This window comes from Clarias gariepinus, chromosome 28 (genome assembly GCF_024256425.1).
Source record: "Clarias gariepinus isolate MV-2021 ecotype Netherlands chromosome 28, CGAR_prim_01v2, whole genome shotgun sequence".
NCBI lineage: Eukaryota > Metazoa > Chordata > Actinopteri > Siluriformes > Clariidae > Clarias > Clarias gariepinus.
In genome coordinates this window covers 7,511,171-7,533,675 of record NC_071127.1, presented here as the reverse complement: position 1 = coordinate 7,533,675, position 22,505 = coordinate 7,511,171, and the positions used below count along the sequence as shown (strand labels likewise).

The 22,505-nt window shown below is 41.6% G+C and overlaps 1 protein-coding gene across 2 annotated transcripts; it reads left to right on the top strand.

Annotated features, from left to right (window-relative positions):
• Window positions 1–1,455: 1,455 nt before the first annotated feature.
• Window positions 1,456–21,369, top strand: smad10a (SMAD family member 10a). Of its 2 annotated transcripts, none has more exons than XM_053489939.1 (12): window positions 1,456–1,519; window positions 7,457–7,697; window positions 14,362–14,536; window positions 15,670–15,693; window positions 15,837–16,055; window positions 16,141–16,317; window positions 17,502–17,597; window positions 17,698–17,751; window positions 17,834–18,017; window positions 18,133–18,301; window positions 18,779–18,917; window positions 20,191–21,369. In XM_053489939.1, exons 2-12 carry the CDS (start codon window positions 7,461–7,463, stop codon window positions 20,400–20,402), a joined length of 1,686 nt encoding a protein of 561 aa, XP_053345914.1. In that variant the 5' UTR covers window positions 1,456–1,519; window positions 7,457–7,460; the 3' UTR covers window positions 20,403–21,369. The 2 variants fall into 2 exon arrangements, with proteins under 2 accessions (XP_053345914.1, XP_053345913.1); XM_053489938.1 differs by lacking the exon at window positions 1,456–1,519 and adding an exon at window positions 4,000–4,077.
• The last annotated feature ends 1,136 nt before the right edge of the window (window positions 21,370–22,505 follow it).

Genomic DNA, 22,505 nt, shown 5'->3' with positions numbered 1-22,505 from the left:
TGGATCACTGCTATATTGTTTTTTCTCCCAAAACAAGCCCAACTTTCTGTTATTTGCTTATCTATTTAACACCTTTGGTTATTTTTTTAAACACTGATCAAGGAGAAGATTCAAGTTTTTAAATTAACAAATGAGTCGCTGCCAAATATTGAATAATGTCCTTCTATCTGTCCATTCATCTAGAAACTAGGAGCCATGGAAGCCAATAGTGACCATTGTATATATTTCCTTTTTTTACGGTGGTAGAACCTCCAGTCATGATTCACACATGTGTTTACACACTACGAGCAGTTTGGGAACGCTAATTAGCCTAATCTGCATATCTTTGGATTGTGGAAGAAAAAAAAGGAGTCTGTGACAAACTCATTTATTGTATCTTCTATAGCACTTATAGTGCTATAGGACCGACCTAGGGCACGAGTAGGGATACGCCCTGGACAGGGTGCCAATCCATCACAGGGCATACACACACACACGCACAGCACTATGGGCCATTTGGACCCATTTGAACGCCAGTTAGCCTAACCTGCATGTCTTTGCACTGTGGAAGGAAACCGGAGCACCCAGAGGAAACCCATGAAGCACGGGGAGAACATGCAAACCCCATGCACACAGAGCCCTGGAGGTACCAGGCGACAGTGTTAACCACTACACCACCAAATTCATTTTTCTCCCAAAAGAAGTCCAACTAAATTTTTGGTTATTTATTATGATTAGTTTTGTTTTTTTGTTTTTTAAAGAAATTGAATTATCGCTGATTACTGGCAAGAATCAAGTCTTTTAATTAACACAGGACCGACTGCCAATTATTGAATAATGTAGTTTATTGAAAATGAGGAAAAAGGCAAAAATTTAGCTTTTTTTATACTTCAGATGCACAGCTGGATCACTAATGAGAGAACATCATAAGAGTTAATTAAGAGTTAGAGGATAATGAGAAAGAGATGATGATGATGATAGTGGTGAGGAGGAGGAGAAGGAGGATGAAGGGGCGGGGCAACGTCATTCGTGTATGTGTGTGTGTGAAGGGAGAGAGAGAGTGTGTGTCGGGGTAGGAGGGTTATCCGAGCTGGGAGATGTGTGTGTGCGCGCGCGCGTGTGTGTGTGTTATGGGGTGGGGGGGTGAGTGGTGTAATCTCAGTGGCGCCACCTTAATAAAACACGCAGTCGCGCCGGAGTGTCAATAAAACCGAAGCGCAGACCCTGAGACGCGGCGCTGTGATTGGCTGAGCCGCCGCCGTCCCCCTGGAGACCGCAGCCTTCTGATTGGCCGACGCCTGGCGAGACGCTCACGCGCACCGTGTCGACTCGCTTTATTTTTTGTTGTTATCGAGAGAGAGAGAGAGAGAGAGAGAGGGAGATGCTGGAGGAGGAGGAGGAGGATAGGAGAGTCAGATCGGCGTGGACACGGTGCTGATGTGACAGCCGCAGGGGAGGGGGGGAAACCAAAAAACAAAAAAAAAACAAAAAAACTTGGATTTCTACCTCACTGTCCATCACGTTCCTCCCGGGCTGATGTGTGAGTACTCACTCTGTTATTTGTCCATTCATTCATATCGGATCGGATCTGATCGCGCAACCTGTCTAATCTCCCAACCTGTCTAATCATCACATCCCCTCTCATCACCTTGTCGTTTTTATTCCCTTTGATCTTCAACCCTTTCATCATCTTTGATGCTTTGATGTTGTTTGTCTGTTAGTTTGCTAGTTTAGTTTGTTTTTTTTTGCATGACTTTCACCTCCACTCGCGTTCCCAAAAATGTTTACCCCCCGATGACGTCACGACACCATATAAGGCGCGGCTCGCGCGAGAGAGAGCGAGCTTTTTTTTTTTTTTTAATTAACCGCTTCTAATTAATTAGTTGGTGCTGCCGCCCTTGCCGTTCCAAGCACATCTGAAGTAGGTGTGTTGCGTGACGTCACAACCTCCCACATTCCGACAGGTTCTGATTAAGAAGAGGGAGGGGCCAGAGAGAAAGGGTGGATGGGGGTGGGTGGGGGCGCATGAGAGTAAGAGTTGCTGTTTGTTGTTTGTTCGTCTTGTTAGTTGTGTGGTCGCCACACAGGTTTTTCCTCTGGATGTCCTTCCTGACGCAACCCTCCTACTTTATCCAGGCTTACTGTAGGACCGGTGGCAGGGGTTTTGCCACACTTGGGTGGGAATCGAAACCGGCAGACGGGAATGCCACCAGTGCCCCCTTGTAGGCGTAGTATTACTAATTAACATGATATAATGATATAATACATACATACATCTATAAATCCATATCGGTGTAGTGGCTCGCACTTCCAGGGTTGAGGGTTCGATTCCCGCCTCGGGGTCTGTTTGCATGTCCTGTTCTCCGTTGCTTGGTGGGTTTACTCCACGTGCTCCAGTTTCCTACCACAGTCCAAAGACATGCCGGTTAGGCCAATTAGAGTTCCCAAATTGCCTAGAGTGTGTGAATGACAATCGTTTTAACACTATCCTATCCTGGTATACTACTTTAGTTGTTCACAGTTCTTGTAATATTATTTACAATACAGCATTAATTAGACAATTAGACAAGCCTACTGTTTTAAAATAGACTTGAGCAGGGGTGGCCAAAACAGACCCACGTGTTCTCCAATTATCCCTGTACTACTCATTGCTGATTACCAGGATCAGATCTGTTCAGTCAATCAGAAGCTGGAAGATGTCAATTCACTTCACCTTCCCTATTCAAATCTCATCTAAGATGGTATCTTCCAACTTCTGGTTGACCCGAACACACCTAATAGAAGTTACAGTAGTGGATCAATTCCTACAATCCTAGAATAGGGTGGAATTCAAGATTCAAGATTCAAGATTCGAAGAACTTTATTAATCCCAGAGGGAAATTGCTTGGAGGAAGGCAAAGTGATTAGGTATTTTCCAGCTCTTGATTGACTGAACACACCTGAAGACATCCAGATATGATTAAAAGGGTTGGCCAGTGCTACTTAAAACTCACCATCAAGCTGGGCGTGCAGTCGTAGCTCAGTGGTTAAGATGTTGAATTACTCGTCAAATGGTTAAAAGTTCAAATCCCAGCACAAATCCCATTGTTAGCTCTCTGAAGCTTGGAACTTTTCAGACATTACATTACAGAGATGCAAGTTTGTCTGAACAAGGGTGCTCACCAAATAGTAAATGCAATTTTGATGCAAAAACAGTATTTTTTGGAAGAGTTCAAAATAATATATTAATGCTATACTTTGTAGTGTATGTAGTGTAAACTTCCCAGCTAAAATCAGCTTACAATATTCCAAAATGCAATACGTGAACCTGAACCGTTGGTGCTGTCCACCCGAATGGGTTAATGGGGTTACAAACAGTGAGAGTATGGCTATAATTGCCCACTACTGGAACTATTTGCGTCCTGGGGGTGTGAGCGAGAGGTCACGAGAATTTCGGCTTCTTAAAATGGATTGACTGGGCAGCCAAGATTGAAAACATCTGCCCACAGTCTGAATGGCCTAATGTGGGATTGGCAGGATCACGAAGACTCAATTAACGTCCTGATACACTTTAGTGATTCATCACAAGGGAGTCACGGCTTATGATGTCAGTGGAGGAGAGAAGAAGCATGTAAAAGCCGCGTAAATAGTAATTAATCTCTTTCACCTTCTCGTCTGTGCACCCTGCTCAAACAAAACAGCTTTGACTCTCACGCCAATAAAATGCCTTCATGATCATCATCTTGTGAATACAGGAGCTTAAAGTGAAATCTGATTATTATCGCTTATGTTTGATTGTTGAAAATCAAGCATCGTCGTACAGTAACCGTAGCGGCAACGGCGCGCAACAGCTGGCATCTCACAGGAATAACGTATTTGCATCAGAATCACTAAACGCATCAAAAACATTTCAATGTAAACCTTTAAAATATGTTTGAAGCAGGTGGAGTTTTCCTTTAAGACCCCCCGGTCCTTTCACATCAGCCTTCATTAGTGGTTGAAGCCTCACTGACGTTGCCGTATGGCAAACCCTGCTAATAGCCTGTGAGCGTTATGAGCGCAATTCACTTTTTCTTATATAAACAAGTTCGATCCGACGATCGAGGGTAACGGTGAAAGGTAAGACAACCTCAAGCCTAAAAAACAGATCGTAATTCTACGTGGGATAAAAGGCCAAATAGATCTATCAAAAGCGATGATTTGGAGTAAAATGATGCAGGGTGAAAGATTGATTGAGATAGCATGAGGGCTGTACTACTTCAGAAAGGTCAGTGTGCTCAAAACCATAAGGAGGCACTGGATGGATGTTATTCGGTCCTATACGGCGGTCGACATGATAAGGTGTGTGTAGCAGCAGAGAATGTGATGTGATTGTGGATGCTGTGCCAGACTGCGTAGGCTGTTCCGTATGGTTGCTATTTACAGCTTTTTTTTTTCCCACCCCAGTGGCTTTAACTAGTGCCCATTTCAAAGTCTCAACATGATGAAGTAATATTCAAAGCATTCTTAAAAAAATGTTTTAATGTAGTGAAAACATCAATCATTAAAGACAGAATGTGTAAATCTGATTGGTTTGATCAGGAGTGTGTGTGTGTGTGTGTGTGTGTGTGTGTGTGTGGCTGCTTGAGCTCGTCCCTTAACGAACTGATGAATTAATGAAAAGGGTAAAGACCAAACCAGACCGGGCTTTTAATCATACAGCACCATACATGTGCACTCCGTAGGGGCCAGAGAGTAAACATGCACATGGAGTATGAACCTCTGGATACAGTCAGTCCCTCTGCAGGAGATCTGATACTCATTTCCATGTGTGATTGATAATCTGATGCAGAAAACCAACATTTCAATATAAAACATATGTTTTATTTTCAAAAGAAAACTATTAGTGTGCTGGCTGTAAGGGGTGGAACGCTATGAGCAACAGTCAATAAGAACATCTCCATAGTTGCACTAGTTACATAGGCAGAAGCCACACCTACTTTATTTAGAATGACAGACACAGAGGCCACACCTTATTCACATTTACAGGACTAACAAAGAGGCCACACCTACTTTATTTGGAAGGATACAAACAGAGGCCACACCTCCCTCACTATTGCAGGACTTCTTCTTTGTCTTTCGGCTGTTCTCTTTCAGGGGTCGCCACAGCGAATCATTTGCCTCCATCTAACCCTATCCTCTGCATCCTCTTCCCTCACACCAACTAACTTCATGTCCTCTCTCACTGCATCCATAAATCACTATTGCAGGACTTGCACTGGGGAAACACCTTCTTCAAGTTTAAAGGACAGACACAGAGGCCAAACTACTCATTCACAATGACAGACACAGAGACCACACCTACTTAATTTTTGCTGACAGACACAGAGGCCACACCTACTTTATTTGCACTGACAAACACAGAGGCCACACCTACTTCATTTAGAATGACAGATAGACCACACCGCGACTCTGAAAACAGGATAAAGCGGTATAGAAGATGAGTGAGTGAGAGTGAGTGAGTAAGAGATAGACCACACCTACTTAATTTTTACTGACACACACAGAGGCCACACCTACCACAAGTAGGTGTTTTATCTGTGTCTGTCATTCTAAATGAAGTAGGTGTGGCCTCTGTGTCTGTTAGTGTGAATGAAGTGCATCAGACTGTCAGTGAAAATAAAGTAGGTGTGGTATCTGTGTCTGACAGAAACAGAGGCCACACCTACTTCAATTAGAATGACACACACAAAGACCACACCTTCTTCCTTATTACTGACAGACACAGAGACCACACCTACTTTATTTTTACTGACAGACACAGAGATCACACCTACTTAATTAAGAATGACAGACACAGAGGCCACACCTACTTCATTTACACTGATAGAGACAGAAGCCAAACCTACTTTATGTAGAATGACAGACATGAGACCACACCTTTTTCCTGATTACTGACAGACACAGAGGCCACACCTACTTAATTTAGAATGACAGACACAGAGGCCACACCTACTTAGTTTAGAATGACAGACACAGAGGCCACACCTTCTTCCTGATTACTGACAGACACAGAGGCCACACCTACTTAATTAAGAATGACAGACACAGAGGCCACACCTACTTCATTTACACTGACAGACACAAAGGCCACACCTACTTAGTTTAGAATGACAGACACAGAGGCCACACCTACTTCATTTACACTGACACACACAGACGCCACACCTACTTTATTTTTACTGACAGACACAGAGGCCACACCTCCTTTTTTTTTTTACTGACAGACAGAGGCCACACCTACTTTATTTTTACAGGACAGACACAGAGGCCACACCTACTTTATTTTTATTGACAGACACAGAGGCCACACCTACTTTTTTTTTTTTTACTGACAGACAGAGGCCACACCTACTTTATTTTTACAGGACAGACACAGAGGCCACACCTACTTGCTTTAGAATCATTGTGTGTAAATGAGGTGTTGAGGTGCTTTTGCTAGCCGTATCCATACCATTATATGGCAGTAAATTTTGCTTGAAGTAAAGGAGCTCCTGGATCTCTTTGTGTTTTACTTTTTCTATTATCCTAACCATTATGCTATTTTTATGTAGTTTCTGTATGGCTATCCGCTAACTCCGGCTTAACGACAACAACAACAACTTTACTGCTACAGAAACACATGAATCTACACAGCCATCCTAATTGTCACATGATACACACACTGCCTTGAAGTGATGGAGTTTGGCGAAGATTGAGATCGATGCAGTGATATTATTGGTCAGTCTTTACGCCCACATTCCTGGATACAGAATCTCCTTTTATTCCAGGCGGCTGCTTGTTTCACTGCAATGGACATGATGCAATAACACAGTAATACCTGAGTGTTTATCTCTGTTCAGCCATGAAAGAGGCAATCTGCACAAACACTTCTGCGGCATACACAGATCACGCCCAAGGCCAGCGCTCAGTCATACGTTCAAGTACGACGACATGTTTGAATGTTTCTCCGCATTTCTCAGTAACTTGTCTTTAACTGTATAGAAATTGCATACAAAGTTGTAGTCTAATAGGTTTACATGAGCAGTGGTGAGTAGTTCTTATAAATCCTAACATTCATTATTACACACTGGCTTTCTTTCCCATAAATCAGATGTTTAGGATGGATTGTTCATAATTGATAAGGCATTGTATCAGAGTGTGCGTTTAAGTGTTTAAAATATCATTGCTTTAATTTTTGTGAAAATCCTTCTGGAGGTCATGTGCATCCCTTAAATGTCCTCTCAAATGGTTTCAACCCTGCACAAGACAAATTTATGTTGCTATATCTGGAAATTCCGCATGCCACAGATTCCCCAGTTTCTATTCCTGGTTCATTTCCACTTCATCATTACATTTTTAGATCATTATTACCCCATAAAATATCACCGAAGGTTTAGTGTGGGTGGACGTGTATGCGGTATGTTTCTGTGGTAACCCCTGCATTCTTGTATATGCGCTCTCGTGTGTGTGTGAGCAGCAGAATGTCGGTGAACCCCCCCAGCAGTAACGATGCCTGCCTCAGCATCGTGCACAGCCTCATGTGCCACAGACAGGGCGGCGAGAACGAGGGCTTCGCCAAGAGGGCTATCGAGAGCCTCGTCAAGAAACTGAAGGAGAAGAAGGATGAGCTGGACTCGCTCATCACAGCCATCACCACCAACGGCGTCCATCCCAGCAAGTGTGTCACCATCCAGAGGACGCTAGACGGAAGACTACAGGTGAGTGTTTTGTTTAAATTCTCAGTTTAAATTGGTCAGAAAGTATAGATCATCTATAACAGCAGCTTAATACATTGCTTGGTCAACAATTAGATTTCAATTATCAAGTACTTATTGTATTTCCTTAATGGAATAATGACTGCAGTAATTAATATGTTTCAGCTGGCAACAATTCTTTTAACCCTAAATGATGCAGTGAGAAGCTTCTCATTTCCTACACAACCATGTAGACTGACGTTTTGGAACGGTTGCTGAATGACTGGAGTTGAGTTAAAAACTGTCCAGGACTTTATTAAAACCTGGAAGGATAGTGCTGAACCGTCAACTTTACAAAAGGTCAAAAAAAAGAAAACATGAATGAACGTCATCGGAGATCACTTAAACATTTGGTGAAGTTGCATCAGATGAATTCAACAGGTCTAGACTCTGCAACATTATCTGGCAATAAAACGAAGTCAGCTGATGACCTCAATGACCAGGTTATCACGTCTATGGAGTTTAGTTCCCTAATGGCACAGATGTATTCCAGAACTCAGATAGGGTAAGAGTGGTTCAGGGAGCATAAGGAATCATTTTCACACATGAACTGGACCCCAGTCATTGTTGAAATGAAATGGTTGAACAATGACAATGAAAGCCTACTTGACCTTGAAATTGAACTTATAGTCCTGACCTTAACCCCATTGGAAGTCTTTGGGAAGATTTCACAGAGTGGTTACATTTTCCGTTCATCAGTACAAAAAATCTAAAATGCAACACTGGACAAATATAAATGTTATAACGTTCCATAAGTCGTGCGTGCTGTAATCAAAGCTGAAGGCAATCCGGGGAAAGATTAGACTATCCGTTTTCATTTCGTCAGCCGGTGCATTAATGTCTTCGTTTTAATATTATATTGTCTCTGTGGTAACAACTTGTAGATTTATTAGGATGGCAGATGCTCCACACAAACAGATTTAAAGACGTCTGGGCAATTGCTGATGTTTTTGGAAGGAGTCTCCAGTGTCAGTGCTTTGCAACAGCCTGAGGTTAAACTGTACATTTTCCAAGATGGAAAAATCTTAAGGACAGAAGAGTATACAGATTGTTATGGTACCAAGCAACCATTTTTATCGCATTTTGACTTCATAAGTGAGGACCAAGTGAGGCAGGTGAGGGAACGGTTTAACTTTCTGACACCATTTGTAGTTCCTAGTTTTCAAAAAGTGTGTCCCTTTCAGGAGGCACCTTAAGGGCATCTAAGACAGTAAGTTGTTTGTGATGGTGCTTAGACCTTTCACTCTTAACTTTTGTATGTCTTTTTTTAGTACAGGTAGCTTGTAGGTGTTGTAGATCTTGATTGCTAGCCAGGCTCCCTGGTGCAGAAGTGAAACTGGAGTTTAAAAAGGTTCTCCTTTAGAACCTTGTTCTCCCTCAATGTCTGCTGCTTTTCTTATGGGATTTTTTTTCTTAATTCTTTATTATTATTATTATTATTTTTTGATGAACTTTGTCACTTCCCTCTCTTTTGTTTCAGTTTCCCTGGACTTGTTCCAAATCGGGAGCTCGTCTACTGATGGTTTAATAGTTTATTGTCTTCAGTTTTGATTTCTCAGACAAATGAGGAGTGCATCTATCTTTCTAAGTAAATTATTTTTAATGCATCTCTGCACAATATCAGTAAATTATTTGTCGCATTTTGGAAGAAGGGAGGGCTGCGTCAGGAAGGGAATCCAGTGTGAAACTTCTGCCAAGCTGTTGTGCGGATTGGATAGTCCGATGTGGCGACCCCTCACCTGGAGCAGCCAAAATACTAACATCATATTCTTTTTAGGAAAATTACACCCTGAGTCCTGTGAAGCTGAAGTACACTTGCGTGATGTTGTTGACTTCACGCAGTTAAACTCAGGATTACCACTTAATCAGCTCTGTTTGGGAAACCATCTCCTTTGGGCATAGCAATGGGTTCTAAGTGTGTATTGATCTTTTGTTTTCTTTTTTAGTTTCTTATTTTTGTATGGTGAAAGTGGGTAAAGCGGTTGTCTCAGGAACACCTCTGAGGCCACAGACAATTTTTAACTGCAAGGGTTGACTGCACCTACTTTTGGTTTGTACTGCATAACTCTGCCTTCACTTGTAGCTGTTAGAAGATGAGGATTCACGTCGTACAGTCCCCTTTTAACTAATGGAAATGGAGCTGTGTTTTCAGTAGGTCCGCATACACGCGATCCGGCATTTGGGCGACCCCAACCTGGAGATATATCCGTCGTTTCTGTGGCAGTTACTCATGGGGTCGGATTGCCAGCTCCCTGCCCAATGATGTTTTTAAGGCAGAAATAGTTTAGTTAAGAGTGGTATATCCATATCTATGTAAAGTGTTTGTACAGTATGAACCACTAATTGACGAGCTTGTTGGAGACCCATCCTAGTTCTGAAGTATTTGATGTATCCTGGTACTTGGGTCTAGTTTGAGAAAGTGAATGGTAATTTAAATGTACTTTAATTTATTTCAAGATGTGGGCGTTGCCATTGGTTGGCCTGAATCAGAGCGCATCCTGATGGATCAGGGAGAGTGCAGGGGTCCTAATCAGCATTCCCTGCGTAAAAGTCAGTTTGACAACAGCAGTACTGAAAGCCTATAAGCCTATAAGCGTACGCATAAATGTGCAACCCAAACCTTTACAGAGTTTGCCAAGGAGGTCACTTTAAAATGTACTTGCTTGTGCCCAGTCTTGTGTTAATACGGCAAATAAAACCACTGCATTGGCACTGATACATACAATCTAATTATCTGGAGCGTTTAAGTGATAATGCACAGCTTTGTGGGTTCTGACTCGCCTCTGAACCTAGAGAAGCGTCTCTTGTGTACAACATTGGGACCAGATCAAATTTATAATTATTATTTTGGTCAGAGGCATTGGAAGTTGGAGTGCCATACTGTATATGCAGAGGCAAAGAAAAGACCAGATGTTCTGTTGAGCATTCATCATTGGCTATTTTGTTATTAATAGAAAAACCCAGTGATCTGTTTCTCTGTGAAGATGTTAGTGAACAGAGTTTTTCTTGTTTATTTCCAAAGTACACGCATGCCTTTTTAGACGTATTTGAACGTGGAGCATTGTTGGGGGTATATCTTTTACTCTTGTTAGATGAGGTGTTTAATAATATGTGTTGGCATTAATACTGGAAAATCATGTGTGGCCTGTTGAGTTGCCTGTCCCCCAAACCGCTCAGATAGTCTGTCTCTTTATAATCGTCTTGATGGTCTCACCATCTTTAACTCGGGCAGCCAGTCATGATTCAACTAGGGCTGCTGAAACAAAATGCTCTCCTTGAATTTGATTAACTTGGCCAGTAGCCCTTTACTTAGCTCCTTCACCAATTTGATGAAGACCAAACACCTGGCTTTTATTTAAAAAGGCTGTCTCTGCTTATGTGAAGACTTGTACATGCTAGCTGACATGAAACTCTGACATAAAACCATATTCATATCAAAATTCATATTTGTTGACTGTAATTCATGTTCAGCATTTACAGTCTGTTCAGACTAAGAACACTGTAAAGTGCATTTCTTCGTCAGGAAGTGTTGGAGCATTTTCATCAGGCATTCAAGTCTACACTGAAGGGATGCTGTGTAGAGCCAAGTCGAGACCGTTAGGAAGGTTTGCCCTGACTGATGTTGGTGGCTACAGATGTAAGCCAGAAGGCCACAGGGTTTAGTCCCAGTGTCCCTTGCATTTGGACACACCATCTGGATCTCATATGGGTGCGTCTTCCCATGTTTCTAACTGATTGCTTGTAGCATTGCAGGGGTAAAATGTTAAGAGAACCTGTGGCAATTACAAAACGATTTCTTCACTGAATGAATGAAGCGGGTCAATGCGTACATGATGATGCAGTGTTAGTAGGAATCCTGATAATCTCGGAAACATTAGGAAAACTTCAATCCCTCAGGTGATCAAACTGATTAGCGGATTTCCATCACTGGTCAATTGGAAATCATGCCCTCGAGGATCCAGGGTTGGCCACCCCTGGCCTAGCCGATTGATCCGCCTCAAGTTCTAACAGAGCTCTGACAAGAAGTGCTGTGCATGTTAGTTACTGAACCTGTTGGTTACCCCTCATTTCCCTAGAGTTTTATGAGGTCTCTTGCATTGGTGTGTCCTTTTTACAGTCCCATAATTCTGTTCGTTCTAGAAAAGGTTGACAAATGTGGCCTCGATGGCTATAATTTTTGGGATGACCCATTTCTGTTGAGTTGTTTTGAGGTTTCAAAGTGGGCTAAAAAGTGCAGACTGAATATACATGAGCCCAGGGCTCAGATAAAATCCCACCTGGTCTGCCTCACACACCAGGGTACTACGGTGGATTATCAAGAGGGACATTTTTTGCGTCTTGTCATTCCATAAACAACAATACACTATAACGACCATTTACATTGTATTTGGTATTAGAAGTAATTTAGAGATGCTTTAAAATTTACAAACGGATGTGTGTAGATTTCATGCAAATACTACGGCATTTTGTTTAAGAGGGTTCTGGTAACAATTCCCTGCAGATCTCAAAGCCCTTCTGTATTATGTTTGATTTAATTTAATCGCCAAATCTTAAGGTTTGATTTGTTACAGTGACTGTAGCAGTGCATCCGAATGATGGTCTGGATTGTGTTTTATTAATTTCACATCCATCTGTAAAAATCACAGTGTTGCCATGGACTGCTTGTCTCTTTAAGATGTCTCGTTATGTCTGGTTCTATACAACTGTATAGATATGTGGGTTCTTTGCGTCTGGCTGCATGACAGCATCGGTTCTAAAGGCTTTTGTTCAGCTGTCACAGATCAGTCATCATATTTGTGCGTGTGTGTGTGTGTGTGTTGTCTTTTGTGATGTCTTGTAGCAGTCAGTAATCATAGGTAAAGCTGAAAGCCTGTACATTTCAGAGATACGCTTAAAGAACTTGCCGGTGCTTATTAAGTCCCCGGTATCCCTTGCCAACAGTAGCCATGGCAACCAGGTGATTAAGAGCAGAACTGTCGTGTGATTACATTTGATTAAGAAGTTCGATGTCCAGCTTGATTATGGCGTGAGGGATAACATCAGAGAGATAGAGCAAGATATTATGCTTGGGAGACAAAGGAAATAAGGGATGGATAGAGAGAGAGAAAGAGAGAGAGAGAGAGAGAGAGTGAGATGTCGAAGACATGAGGCAGGTTTTTCTGAAACCCGGCAAAGAGGCGAGGTTAACTTAATGCCGTCTATTGTTTTGCCATGTCTAGAAGGTGCAATGCTATTTACGTGACACAGTAGCAATCTGGCGTGTGCGCGTGGGCGTCCGCGTTCACTCTGCATCCAGAATTCAATCTTTCGCAATGGAGCAGAGCTGAACTGCTGACTGAAGATGTCGTGCCTCACCTTGGGCGACCTTTTTTTACAAAGTGTGAGAGAGATGAATGGAGACAGAGAGAGAGAGAGAGAGAGAGAGAAAATGATGAAAGGATGTTTTGAAGTGAGAGACATTAAAAAAGACAACAAGAACAGGGACTGAAATTCTTTATAGTCCATATATGCATGTGGGTGTGTCCTGAGATCACGCATGCATTTTTTTAGGTTGGAAGGAGGAAGTCTTTGCATTCACTTGTGCACCTGTACAGTCAAGCTCCAAAAGTATTGGCACCCAGGTGAAAATGTAACATAATATTTTGACAATTTAACATATTATATATATAATATAATATAGAAAATAATTATAAATGTCCGAAAACAACAAAGCAATATAAATAAATAATACATTTAAGCAATATCACACGTGAGGGAGTGCTGTTGTGCTGGATATCATCACGGCTGTGACCTCGAGTGCGATATTGCTTTTATACAACAGTTCCACAAACACCATTTATTATCAACAGACTATGATTTGTTTGCTTTTTTTAATCAGGTATTGTTCTCCGCCAATACATATCCTTCTGCTAATGGCAGGACTAACTAACCGCGACTAGTGGAGCTGGTGACAGCTAATGTAATTAACAGAGGTGAAAGTACGTTTAAATTCTTATCGATACTATGTAGCCAAAAGGTTGAATACTTAGTAGGTGGTAACGCTTCTCTTTATATTTCCACTCAGAATATCAGCTCCGTTAATTTCCGGATTGAATCCCAAATAGTGTTAAATGGGTCAGGGGTTAGGAAGGAATTTGGAATTCAGCCGTGTGTTAGAAGTTAGCTTTCTAGCTTGCCTAAGGCGCAAATAAAATAACACGTAGACACTTCAGCATGACTTAGAAACAATTATTAAGTAAATAAAGTGTTGTTTAAAACGGCATAGCATTCAGATGTGTTTTCCAGCTAAAAATGTGTCCGTGACTGGTTTTGAATGTGGGTTTTGGCAGGCAGCTGCTCTCTACTCAGACCTCCTTTCACCCATGCAGCGTTTGTAGAACACCTGAGATCGGAGTCATGCTTATAGTTAAACGACACAATGCCGTTACTGGGCATTATCAGCACTCCTGGAACGGCTTTCAATTGAACTAATTGTTGTATAATATGAAGTATATATGGTTATTTATGGTGAGTGACCGTTTGATCCTGGTCACGGTTCTGAGAACACTAACAATACGTTATTCATGCATCATGAATTCAAAACATTAGTGATACATCAGTGATGAACTGTGTATGTGTGTGTGTATAGGTGGCCGGGCGTAAAGGTTTCCCCCATGTGATCTATGCTCGTCTATGGCGCTGGCCAGATCTTCATAAAAATGAGCTGAAGCATGTAAAGTTCTGCCAGTATGCCTTCGACCTCAAGTACGACAATGTGTGTGTGAATCCGTATCACTATGAGAGAGTCGTCTCTCCCGGCATCGGTGAGTTTTCAACTTTGGTACTCCATACACCAACTATACACCACAGTTTTGTTGGAATCAAATTCCAACGCATAATGTCAGGTTTATATTAATGCATTTGTCCCAATACAGTTCTACAGTAACAACTCCAGCTGTGCTCCAAGTGTGTGGCATAGTAAAGTTTTCTTAATATACAATATTAATTCTTAATTAATATACAATTATTAGTATTGTTCTAGATGGTAAAAAGTGAATCCAAACTTGTGTCTGAACTTTTGATTGGTATTGTACTGTATGATGTTTAGATTAGATTGATGGTTTCCCACTGCGTGCTTTGTCTTCAGTGCCTGTTCCCCCTCTTTAAGCTTCCTCATCCATCTGTGCACATTGCTCATCAATGGCATCATCTCTGTACACATTCTGTAGCGCAGTAGGAGAATATCAACTTCCCAAAGGGGATTTTCTAAGAAGATTTTAGAGATGGCTCCAATGGTGTGCAGTGCATGGCTTATGGTGGAGACTGTGTTGAGAAGTACCTTTGAATAGAGGAAAAGTTACTCTACCAACATGTGCAAAATGAGTTAATTCGTGCCCAGTTTTTGCATTACTTTCGGTACAGCCCTAGTCTTTAAGTAACTTTTTAGACAAGGTCTCCAGTGTCAGTCTTCAGGACAGTAACACGAGAAGCTGAAGCAGCTGAGGGAGCAGCTGGTTTTTGTTGATTTAAAGCAATCCTGATAACACGGACTAACTTGTTTCACAACATTAATTGTAGTTTTAAAAAGACATCCAAAAAAAAACATATGGTGTTTTTTAATAAAATTTGGCGAATTGCTGTTGTATAAAAGGGATAAAACACTTTAGGATGCGAAGTTATAATACCAAAATCTGCTTATTAATGTAAGATTTATTAACATTATAATGCATAATATTATTCAAAGCTTTACAAGAAACATGTTAATCATAATCAAACACCTGATGTTATATTCATTATGAAGTAGCTTCAAACATCGATCAATTCAGACTGATTAGCTTTTGAATGGACCACTCCGGTAGTCTAATTTATGATTTATGATCTGGATGTCTAATGTCATTCCTGCTCTCTCTCTGTCTTTCTCTCTCTCTCTTTGTCTTTTTATCCCTTTTATCACTAGTTGGCCTCAGCCTACAGAACACAGGTGAGTCAGTGGCATTATTAACTGTACTAAGATGAATATTTTCCCTTACAGTGCATTATTTCATGTTTTTATTTATTTATTTGTCAGAATATATATAATCACTTTCCTTTTTTCCTCGTCATCATGGCTGCCCTGTACCACAGCTCCCTCTGGAAGACTGATCAAAGAGGAATACACCCACGACTGCGTCCAGATGGATGTTCCTCCCGGTTTGCCCTCACAGTCAGACCACCAGGGGGCGATGAAGCACCCTGGACCGGAGCATTACCCACCACCCCTTCCACCTTTACAGATGCCCCCTGAAGCAGCACGGTGCCCTCCGCCTGCCACCCTCTACCCCAACATGCCCCTCTCCCCAACCAGTAAGATCCTGAGCATGTAACATACTAAAGAAATCCATAACGCTGTGACGGTTCTGGTACTTATGGAGCTGTCCTTTTCCCCTAGCATCTGGCTCGATGATGTCCATGCAGGGCGGTCACAATGAGGGTCTCCTGCAGATCGCATCCCCTCAGGCTCAGGTCATGACCCCGACCCCTCCTCCATCTACGCCCCCTCAGGTCCCGCCCACTCAGAACGGCTACAACAGCTCCAAACACACACAGGCACAGGGCTCGTTTCACAGTAAGTCGTAGTTATCAACCCAGTTTACAGTGCTGAATGCATCAGATTAGAACCAAACATAGCGCTCCGGGTCCTCATGACAGATCTGGCCTGGTATCTTTATATGCATCAGCTCAATACTGGAACTGATCTGTTTTAAAGATCTGCATCAAAACAGCCTGAGTTAACCAAGAATACTGTTATTTCTGGATCTACTGTAACATCTGAGTCTGGCACAGATCCAATTTGGAAAAGTTCACCTGACACACAAGTCGATCAAAAAAATATCAGCAATTATGGTTTATAAAACAATATTTTGACCAAAGGTCAGACAATGGACTGTTTCTGGGAAACATATACACTAATCAGCAATTTTTTTCAGCAATTTTGTGCTACATTGGCTTTTCTGTGAGATCAGACTTGACAAGCTGACTTTTACTCAAACACAGGCATAAATGGCGGCACAGTGGCTTAGTGGTTAGCACTGAAGCCTTGCACCTCCAGAGTACCTTGCAATACCTCCAGAGTCGAGGTTCCATTCCCACTTTAGGGTCTGTGTGCACCTTCAGGTATTCCGGTTTCCTCCCACAGTCCAAAGACATGCGAATAAGGCTAATTGGCATTCCCAAATTGCCTGTAGTATGTGGGTGTTGACCGAAGGTTCAGTGATCACCATTGGCTTCCACAGTCCCTAGCTGGACTACAGAGACTACAGAGGTGTAGTCTAGTCTGGACATCCAGACTATATAGATGGATGGATGGATGGACAGGGATAAATGAGACTTGGGTGACTATAATCCTTTTACCAGTTTACTGGTGTATATTTGATGGTAATGTTAGTCAATTCACCTATTTGTGGGGTTAGTATTATGGCTGATCGGTACGTTTTACATCATAGGGGCAGTTTAGGTAAATTTCAGTGGTAAAAACACTCAGACTTCTTAGGGACTACTGAACCCTCGCTTGCTGAGAATGATATTTTCACATAGGCACTTTGTGAGCTAGCAAAAATCAGCCTAATCATTTGAGGTTGGTGGCTTTTTTGTGCCACCAGATGTGGCCCATATGCTTTCTAACTCTGCTTCAATGTTTCATAACAGCTGGATATCCCACACCTGGGTACGACCACTAGGACTATTTCATAACTATCAAGCATTAACCTTCCTGTTGTGTTCACTGTCAGTCTTGTGTCTAAAATGTTACAGCTACTTGGACGGGCAGCAGCACGGCCTCTTACACTCCTATAGGACGCCAACAAAGCAGCCGCGCCCACCAGCCTCCTCTCCACCACCCCCACTACTGTAAGTAATGAAATGTAAAAAAGTCTGTAATAAAACTTGGATCGAACTGTAGTTTTTGTAACTAACAGTATAGTCTTGTGTGTGCTGTGTTGATATTCAGGGTCTCAGCATCACAGTTCGTCATCATTCCCTCCGCCAGTCTCCAACCATCCAGGTACTTCTCCGTTTTAACAATGTATGCTTAATAATGCAGAATAAAACCTTTCTCTCTAAATAATTTATGGCTGGTTTTACAGGTCCAGAGTTCTGGTGCTCCATCTCGTACTTTGAGATGGATGTTCAGGTTGGCGAAATGTTTAAGGTGTTGTCCAGTTGTCCTGTGGTGACGGTGGATGGTTACGTAGATCCATCAGGGGGAGATCGTTTCTGCCTCGGGCAGCTCAGTAACGTTCACCGTACTGAGGCCAGTGAAAGGGCCAGGTCTGTACCACGTACACTTCCTTCATTGAGAATGACAGACACCCTATTTGGGAGCAGGTGTACATTCTCTCACGTTCAGTCGTTCACGCTAGTTTGTTTGTCCATCGTCTGGCAGGTTACACATAGGTAAAGGCGTGCAGCTGGAGTGTCGAGGCGAGGGTGATGTGTGGATGCGATGTCTGAGCGATCACGCGGTTTTTGTTCAGAGCTACTACCTGGACAGAGAGGCGGGACGAGCGCCGGGGGATGCCGTCCACAAAATCTACCCAGGAGCCTACATTAAGGTGGACATACTGTAGTTGCCCTAGTAGACCATATACAGATCAGTATATAAGATATCAGATGAAATCACTTTGTTCAGAGCCTGCATTAGGTCTGAAGGCTGCAGACTGATAAATGATAATGTTTAAAAGTGTAATTTGATATTTGTACATATGGGCTTATACAGTATAGTGGACACTCTGCATAATTTAAACCTAACATTAAATAGATTAAAACATTTAACGAGCCATAGTAATGTATAAAAAGGCGAGAAGACCTTTTAAAGTGTGTGGAAGAAGGTTTCAGTCAGTGTCTAAAGGTTGCACTGCGGGGAAAGTTTTGAGTTCAGAGGATTTTGTGCTTGTAAATTACATTAAGTATTTAAAAAAAAAACTTTAAACACAGATCACAGATAATTGCTTACAGTGAGCAGAGTATAATGGTTGTTTTTACTGTGCAGAACCAGAGCAGACGCTCACAGTTTGTTTGTGCCCGCGCAGGTGTTTGATCTGCGTCAGTGCCATCGGCAGATGCAGCAGCAGGCAGCCACGGCTCAGGCAGCAGCAGCGGCTCAGGCAGCCGCCGTGGCAGGGAACATCCCGGGTCCAGGGAGCGTCGGGGGCATCGCTCCTGCAATTAGTGAGTACCAACAGGAGACAGTCCCGAAACACATTCTATATACAGTATGCTGCACATGGACTTAATATACACCACGGGTCAGAGGTTTGGACGTGCTGGATTGAATAAAAATTGTTATAAAGACATTTCAGTTCTGAGTCAAATGTGAACAGTGAGCTTAATGCCTGTGTATATATTTATTTATGCATCTAAATCTGTAAGTTGGACTAAAAACAAAGAGTAAACAGTAATTTAGAGATTTTGTTCAGGCTATTTGGGGAATTAAATTCTGAAGCTGTAGAAAATAGGATACGATTCAGTTTAACTTTTTTTCTGGTTCTGGGTCTGTCCTGCATAATTCCATATGATGTTATTGTTATTTTATAGTTTCTTCATACTAACTATTATTATTATTATTATTATTAGTAGTAGTAGTACAAAATGGTAAAAAAATGGACATCTACGAGGAAAATCAGGAGATATTGCATGTATATTACGGGGTTCCTGTCTACCTCCTTTTTTTTGTGAAATAGTGAAAATTGTGGATTTGTACTCGACCTTTACTATATGACCCATCATATTTTGGCACAATTTTGGGAACACCACTTATCCTAATCTGCATGTTTTTGGACTGTTGGAAGAAACCCACAAAGCACGAGGAGAACTCCATGCACATAAACCTGAGGCCAGAATCGACCCTGAAATGCGCGAGGCCACTGTGCTAACCACTACGCCACCATGGTGCCTATAGAACTTTCAATTTAACGTTGTATAAAATAGAATTAAAAATAGAATTAAGATAGAAATATACAAATAAATTCCACAGGATTTACAGAATGTGTGAAATGAAATTGTAAACTGTGAGGTATAAAAATATTAAAGTATACAAGTGTAGAAATATGGTGTGTGGGTACGACAGTTATACTGTAGGTGATAGAAAAACATGCATTATTATTATAATTTTTTGCTAAAAACGGCACTGCTGGTGAAGTTATTATTAGCAGTAGCAGGGAAATCCTGGTGTAACAATGAGGCTGAGGGTTCCCTCTCTCTTACAACATCACGAAATCCATGAATTTTTACTGAGACTCTCCTTGTTAACAAACTCGTCTCGTCCATATCTCAGGAACCGGACATCACACAGTAATAAACTTGTTATCAAAATCCAGCTGATTGAACCAGGAGCGAGAAAATATTCATAACTCAAATGCTTACAATAAATCTGCACAGGATTCAGTATACTGTAGGAATCTTATTTCTTCTAACCCTTACCGAGTCATGCTCTGATTTGCAGGTCTGTCAGCAGCCGCAGGGATCGGCGTGGACGACCTGCGCAGGTTATGTATCCTGCGTCTGAGCTTCGTGAAGGGCTGGGGACCCGATTACCCGCGCCACAGCATCACACACACACCCTGCTGGGTGGAGGTGCATCTCCACCGTGCCCTGCAGCTCCTGGACGAGGTGCTACACACCATGCCTCTGGCAGACCCTGGACCTTCTAACTGAGAGCAGGGAGAGATAACTACATACAGAAACACACACACACACACACACACACACAGTCGGATATACACTCACACAGACACACATAAAATCACCATATCCTACATACACACTAAGCAGGCATGGTTCAAGTCTGTGTTTCAGTACTGTTTTTAATACGTTCTGGTTGGCTTTCCCTCATACCTCAGAAATGTCAATAATCTATTGATTGTTTCTGAATATCTACTTTTAACATTTTTGAAAGTTAGAAACGTGAAGATGAGGCTGTTTGGAAACGAGGAAATATAAACTGTAAGGCTTATAATATAGCTAGCTAGCATCGCTAAGTCTTCAAAATAGACAGTTATTTGTAAAGGAAAGATGAAATGACAAAGACAATAGGACAATTCAATCAGGAATACCAACATTTACCTCAGATATGCTGGAAAATTGCTAAAAAAAACACTGCGTTTGACTAAAATTACACTTATATGATATTTATCATAAACAACAAATGGGACTTTTAGTGAAACATGTCAATGTTGTGGTAAAAAACGTCATGCGCTTGATGTTACGTGTGAGATGCCTATCTATAAAGCTAGCATTCTGACTAGCTGCAAGTTAGCATGCGGGTAGCTAGCAAGCTTGCTAACTTAGCAGAATTAATCTAATTCTACACACAATTTTAGCTGGAGTCCTTCTCATGGCTACGCTCAGGTTAAATCCAAAAATATAGAGGATTCTTTAGCTTTATTTCCTTTAGGAGAATCCTTCAAAGGTCTATTTAGAAAGGCAGAGGGCCAACTACATACCCTTTAGAAAGCTAAGAACTGAAAACACTATTTCATTTGGAATAAAATGGAAATGGTCAAAAATGGCCGGCGGTAGGAGGGCAAGTCACTGAGGGTGTGTTAAGGACAGTACTGTGACGTAGCCTTAGTTGTTTATCCTTTGTCAGATTTATCCAAATGCAATCTATGGAGTTGTTCCATTGTGTTGGAATGTATTTATTTATTTTATTTTATTTTTTGCAGAATAGATGTATGTAGTTAATTAATTTAATCTTCTGATTAATGCAAGTTTCCTCTAGGCATGTGCCGATAATCAGTTATATATCACTATTAAAGAATACCCCTGTGCTCCACTCAGGAGGAGGCTGCCTAGGTAGGCCACATTAGGGGCACCGGGAAAGGGAAAACCTGTCCCGTTTACAAGGCAGCATTATGTTTACCAAACGACATATTTTTAAAAAGTCATTTCATTTTAACAAATAATCGTGATGTCATAAACTGCAATAAAAGATTAGTCGGTTATCGCGATACAAGCATTTGATATCTGCACATGCCTAGCTTTCACAGGGTTGAGTTCAGGGAAATAGCTTTACTGCCCGTACACTCTCAGAAATCATATCGTACTAAACTGTACTTTCCTTGTTACTGGTATACATTTATTATATTTTATCCAATGTATTGTTAAAGTATTACTAAACTAATTAAAGGAGCAGTGGTGGCTCAGGCGGTTAAAGCTCTAGGTGGATCAGTGGATCAGAGGTTTGAAGCCACTCCTTATCCATTGGTCAATGCCCTTCATCCATTGGTCAATATGCCTATACGAAAGTACTCAGCCGTTGCCAGGCCCAAAGCCTGAATGAGAAAGAAAGAGGGTTGGGTGTCGGGGAAGCAACCAGGCCTAGTGAAAACCACCCTCGCTATAGAAACGACTGAACATTTCAGCTGAACTGGTCAACAGCATGGGAGGAACAACAAAGGGCCAAAATGAATAAATAAATAAAGAAATATGAAATACTGGTCCTCAAAGTATAGGTCTCTTCTTGGTACCAGTATTCAGATTTGCGATATCCAGGTAAAGCTTTTTTTGTTGTTGCACTGAAAGGTAAGATGGCTTATGTAATCACGAACATCCGACCTAGCAAGAAGGAAAGGTACAGTTTAGTATTGTCTATTTTGAGAGTGTACACTGGTCCAGACTTGGACATGGTTGAATTATAGTAATAATTATACAGAATAATGTTCACGAATACAGAATAATTCAACTCTCACAAGACACACACAAACATACACACACACGCACTCACACTTGACTTCTGCAGGATTGTTAAGTGTGTGA

What these genes read in the sequence shown, in the direction of transcription:
- smad10a (XM_053489939.1), top strand. Translation starts at nt 7,461, where the DNA reads ATGTCGGTGAACCCCCCCAGCAGTAACGATGCCTGCCTCAGCATCGTG. An exon ending in CATGCCCCTCTCCCCAACCA is followed by an intron (nt 16,056 to 16,140) that starts GTAAGATCCTGA and finishes CTTTTCCCCTAG; the next exon opens with CATCTGGCTCGATGATGTCC. An exon ending in ACCCAGGAGCCTACATTAAG is followed by an intron (nt 18,302 to 18,778) that starts GTGGACATACTG and finishes GTGCCCGCGCAG; the next exon opens with GTGTTTGATCTGCGTCAGTG.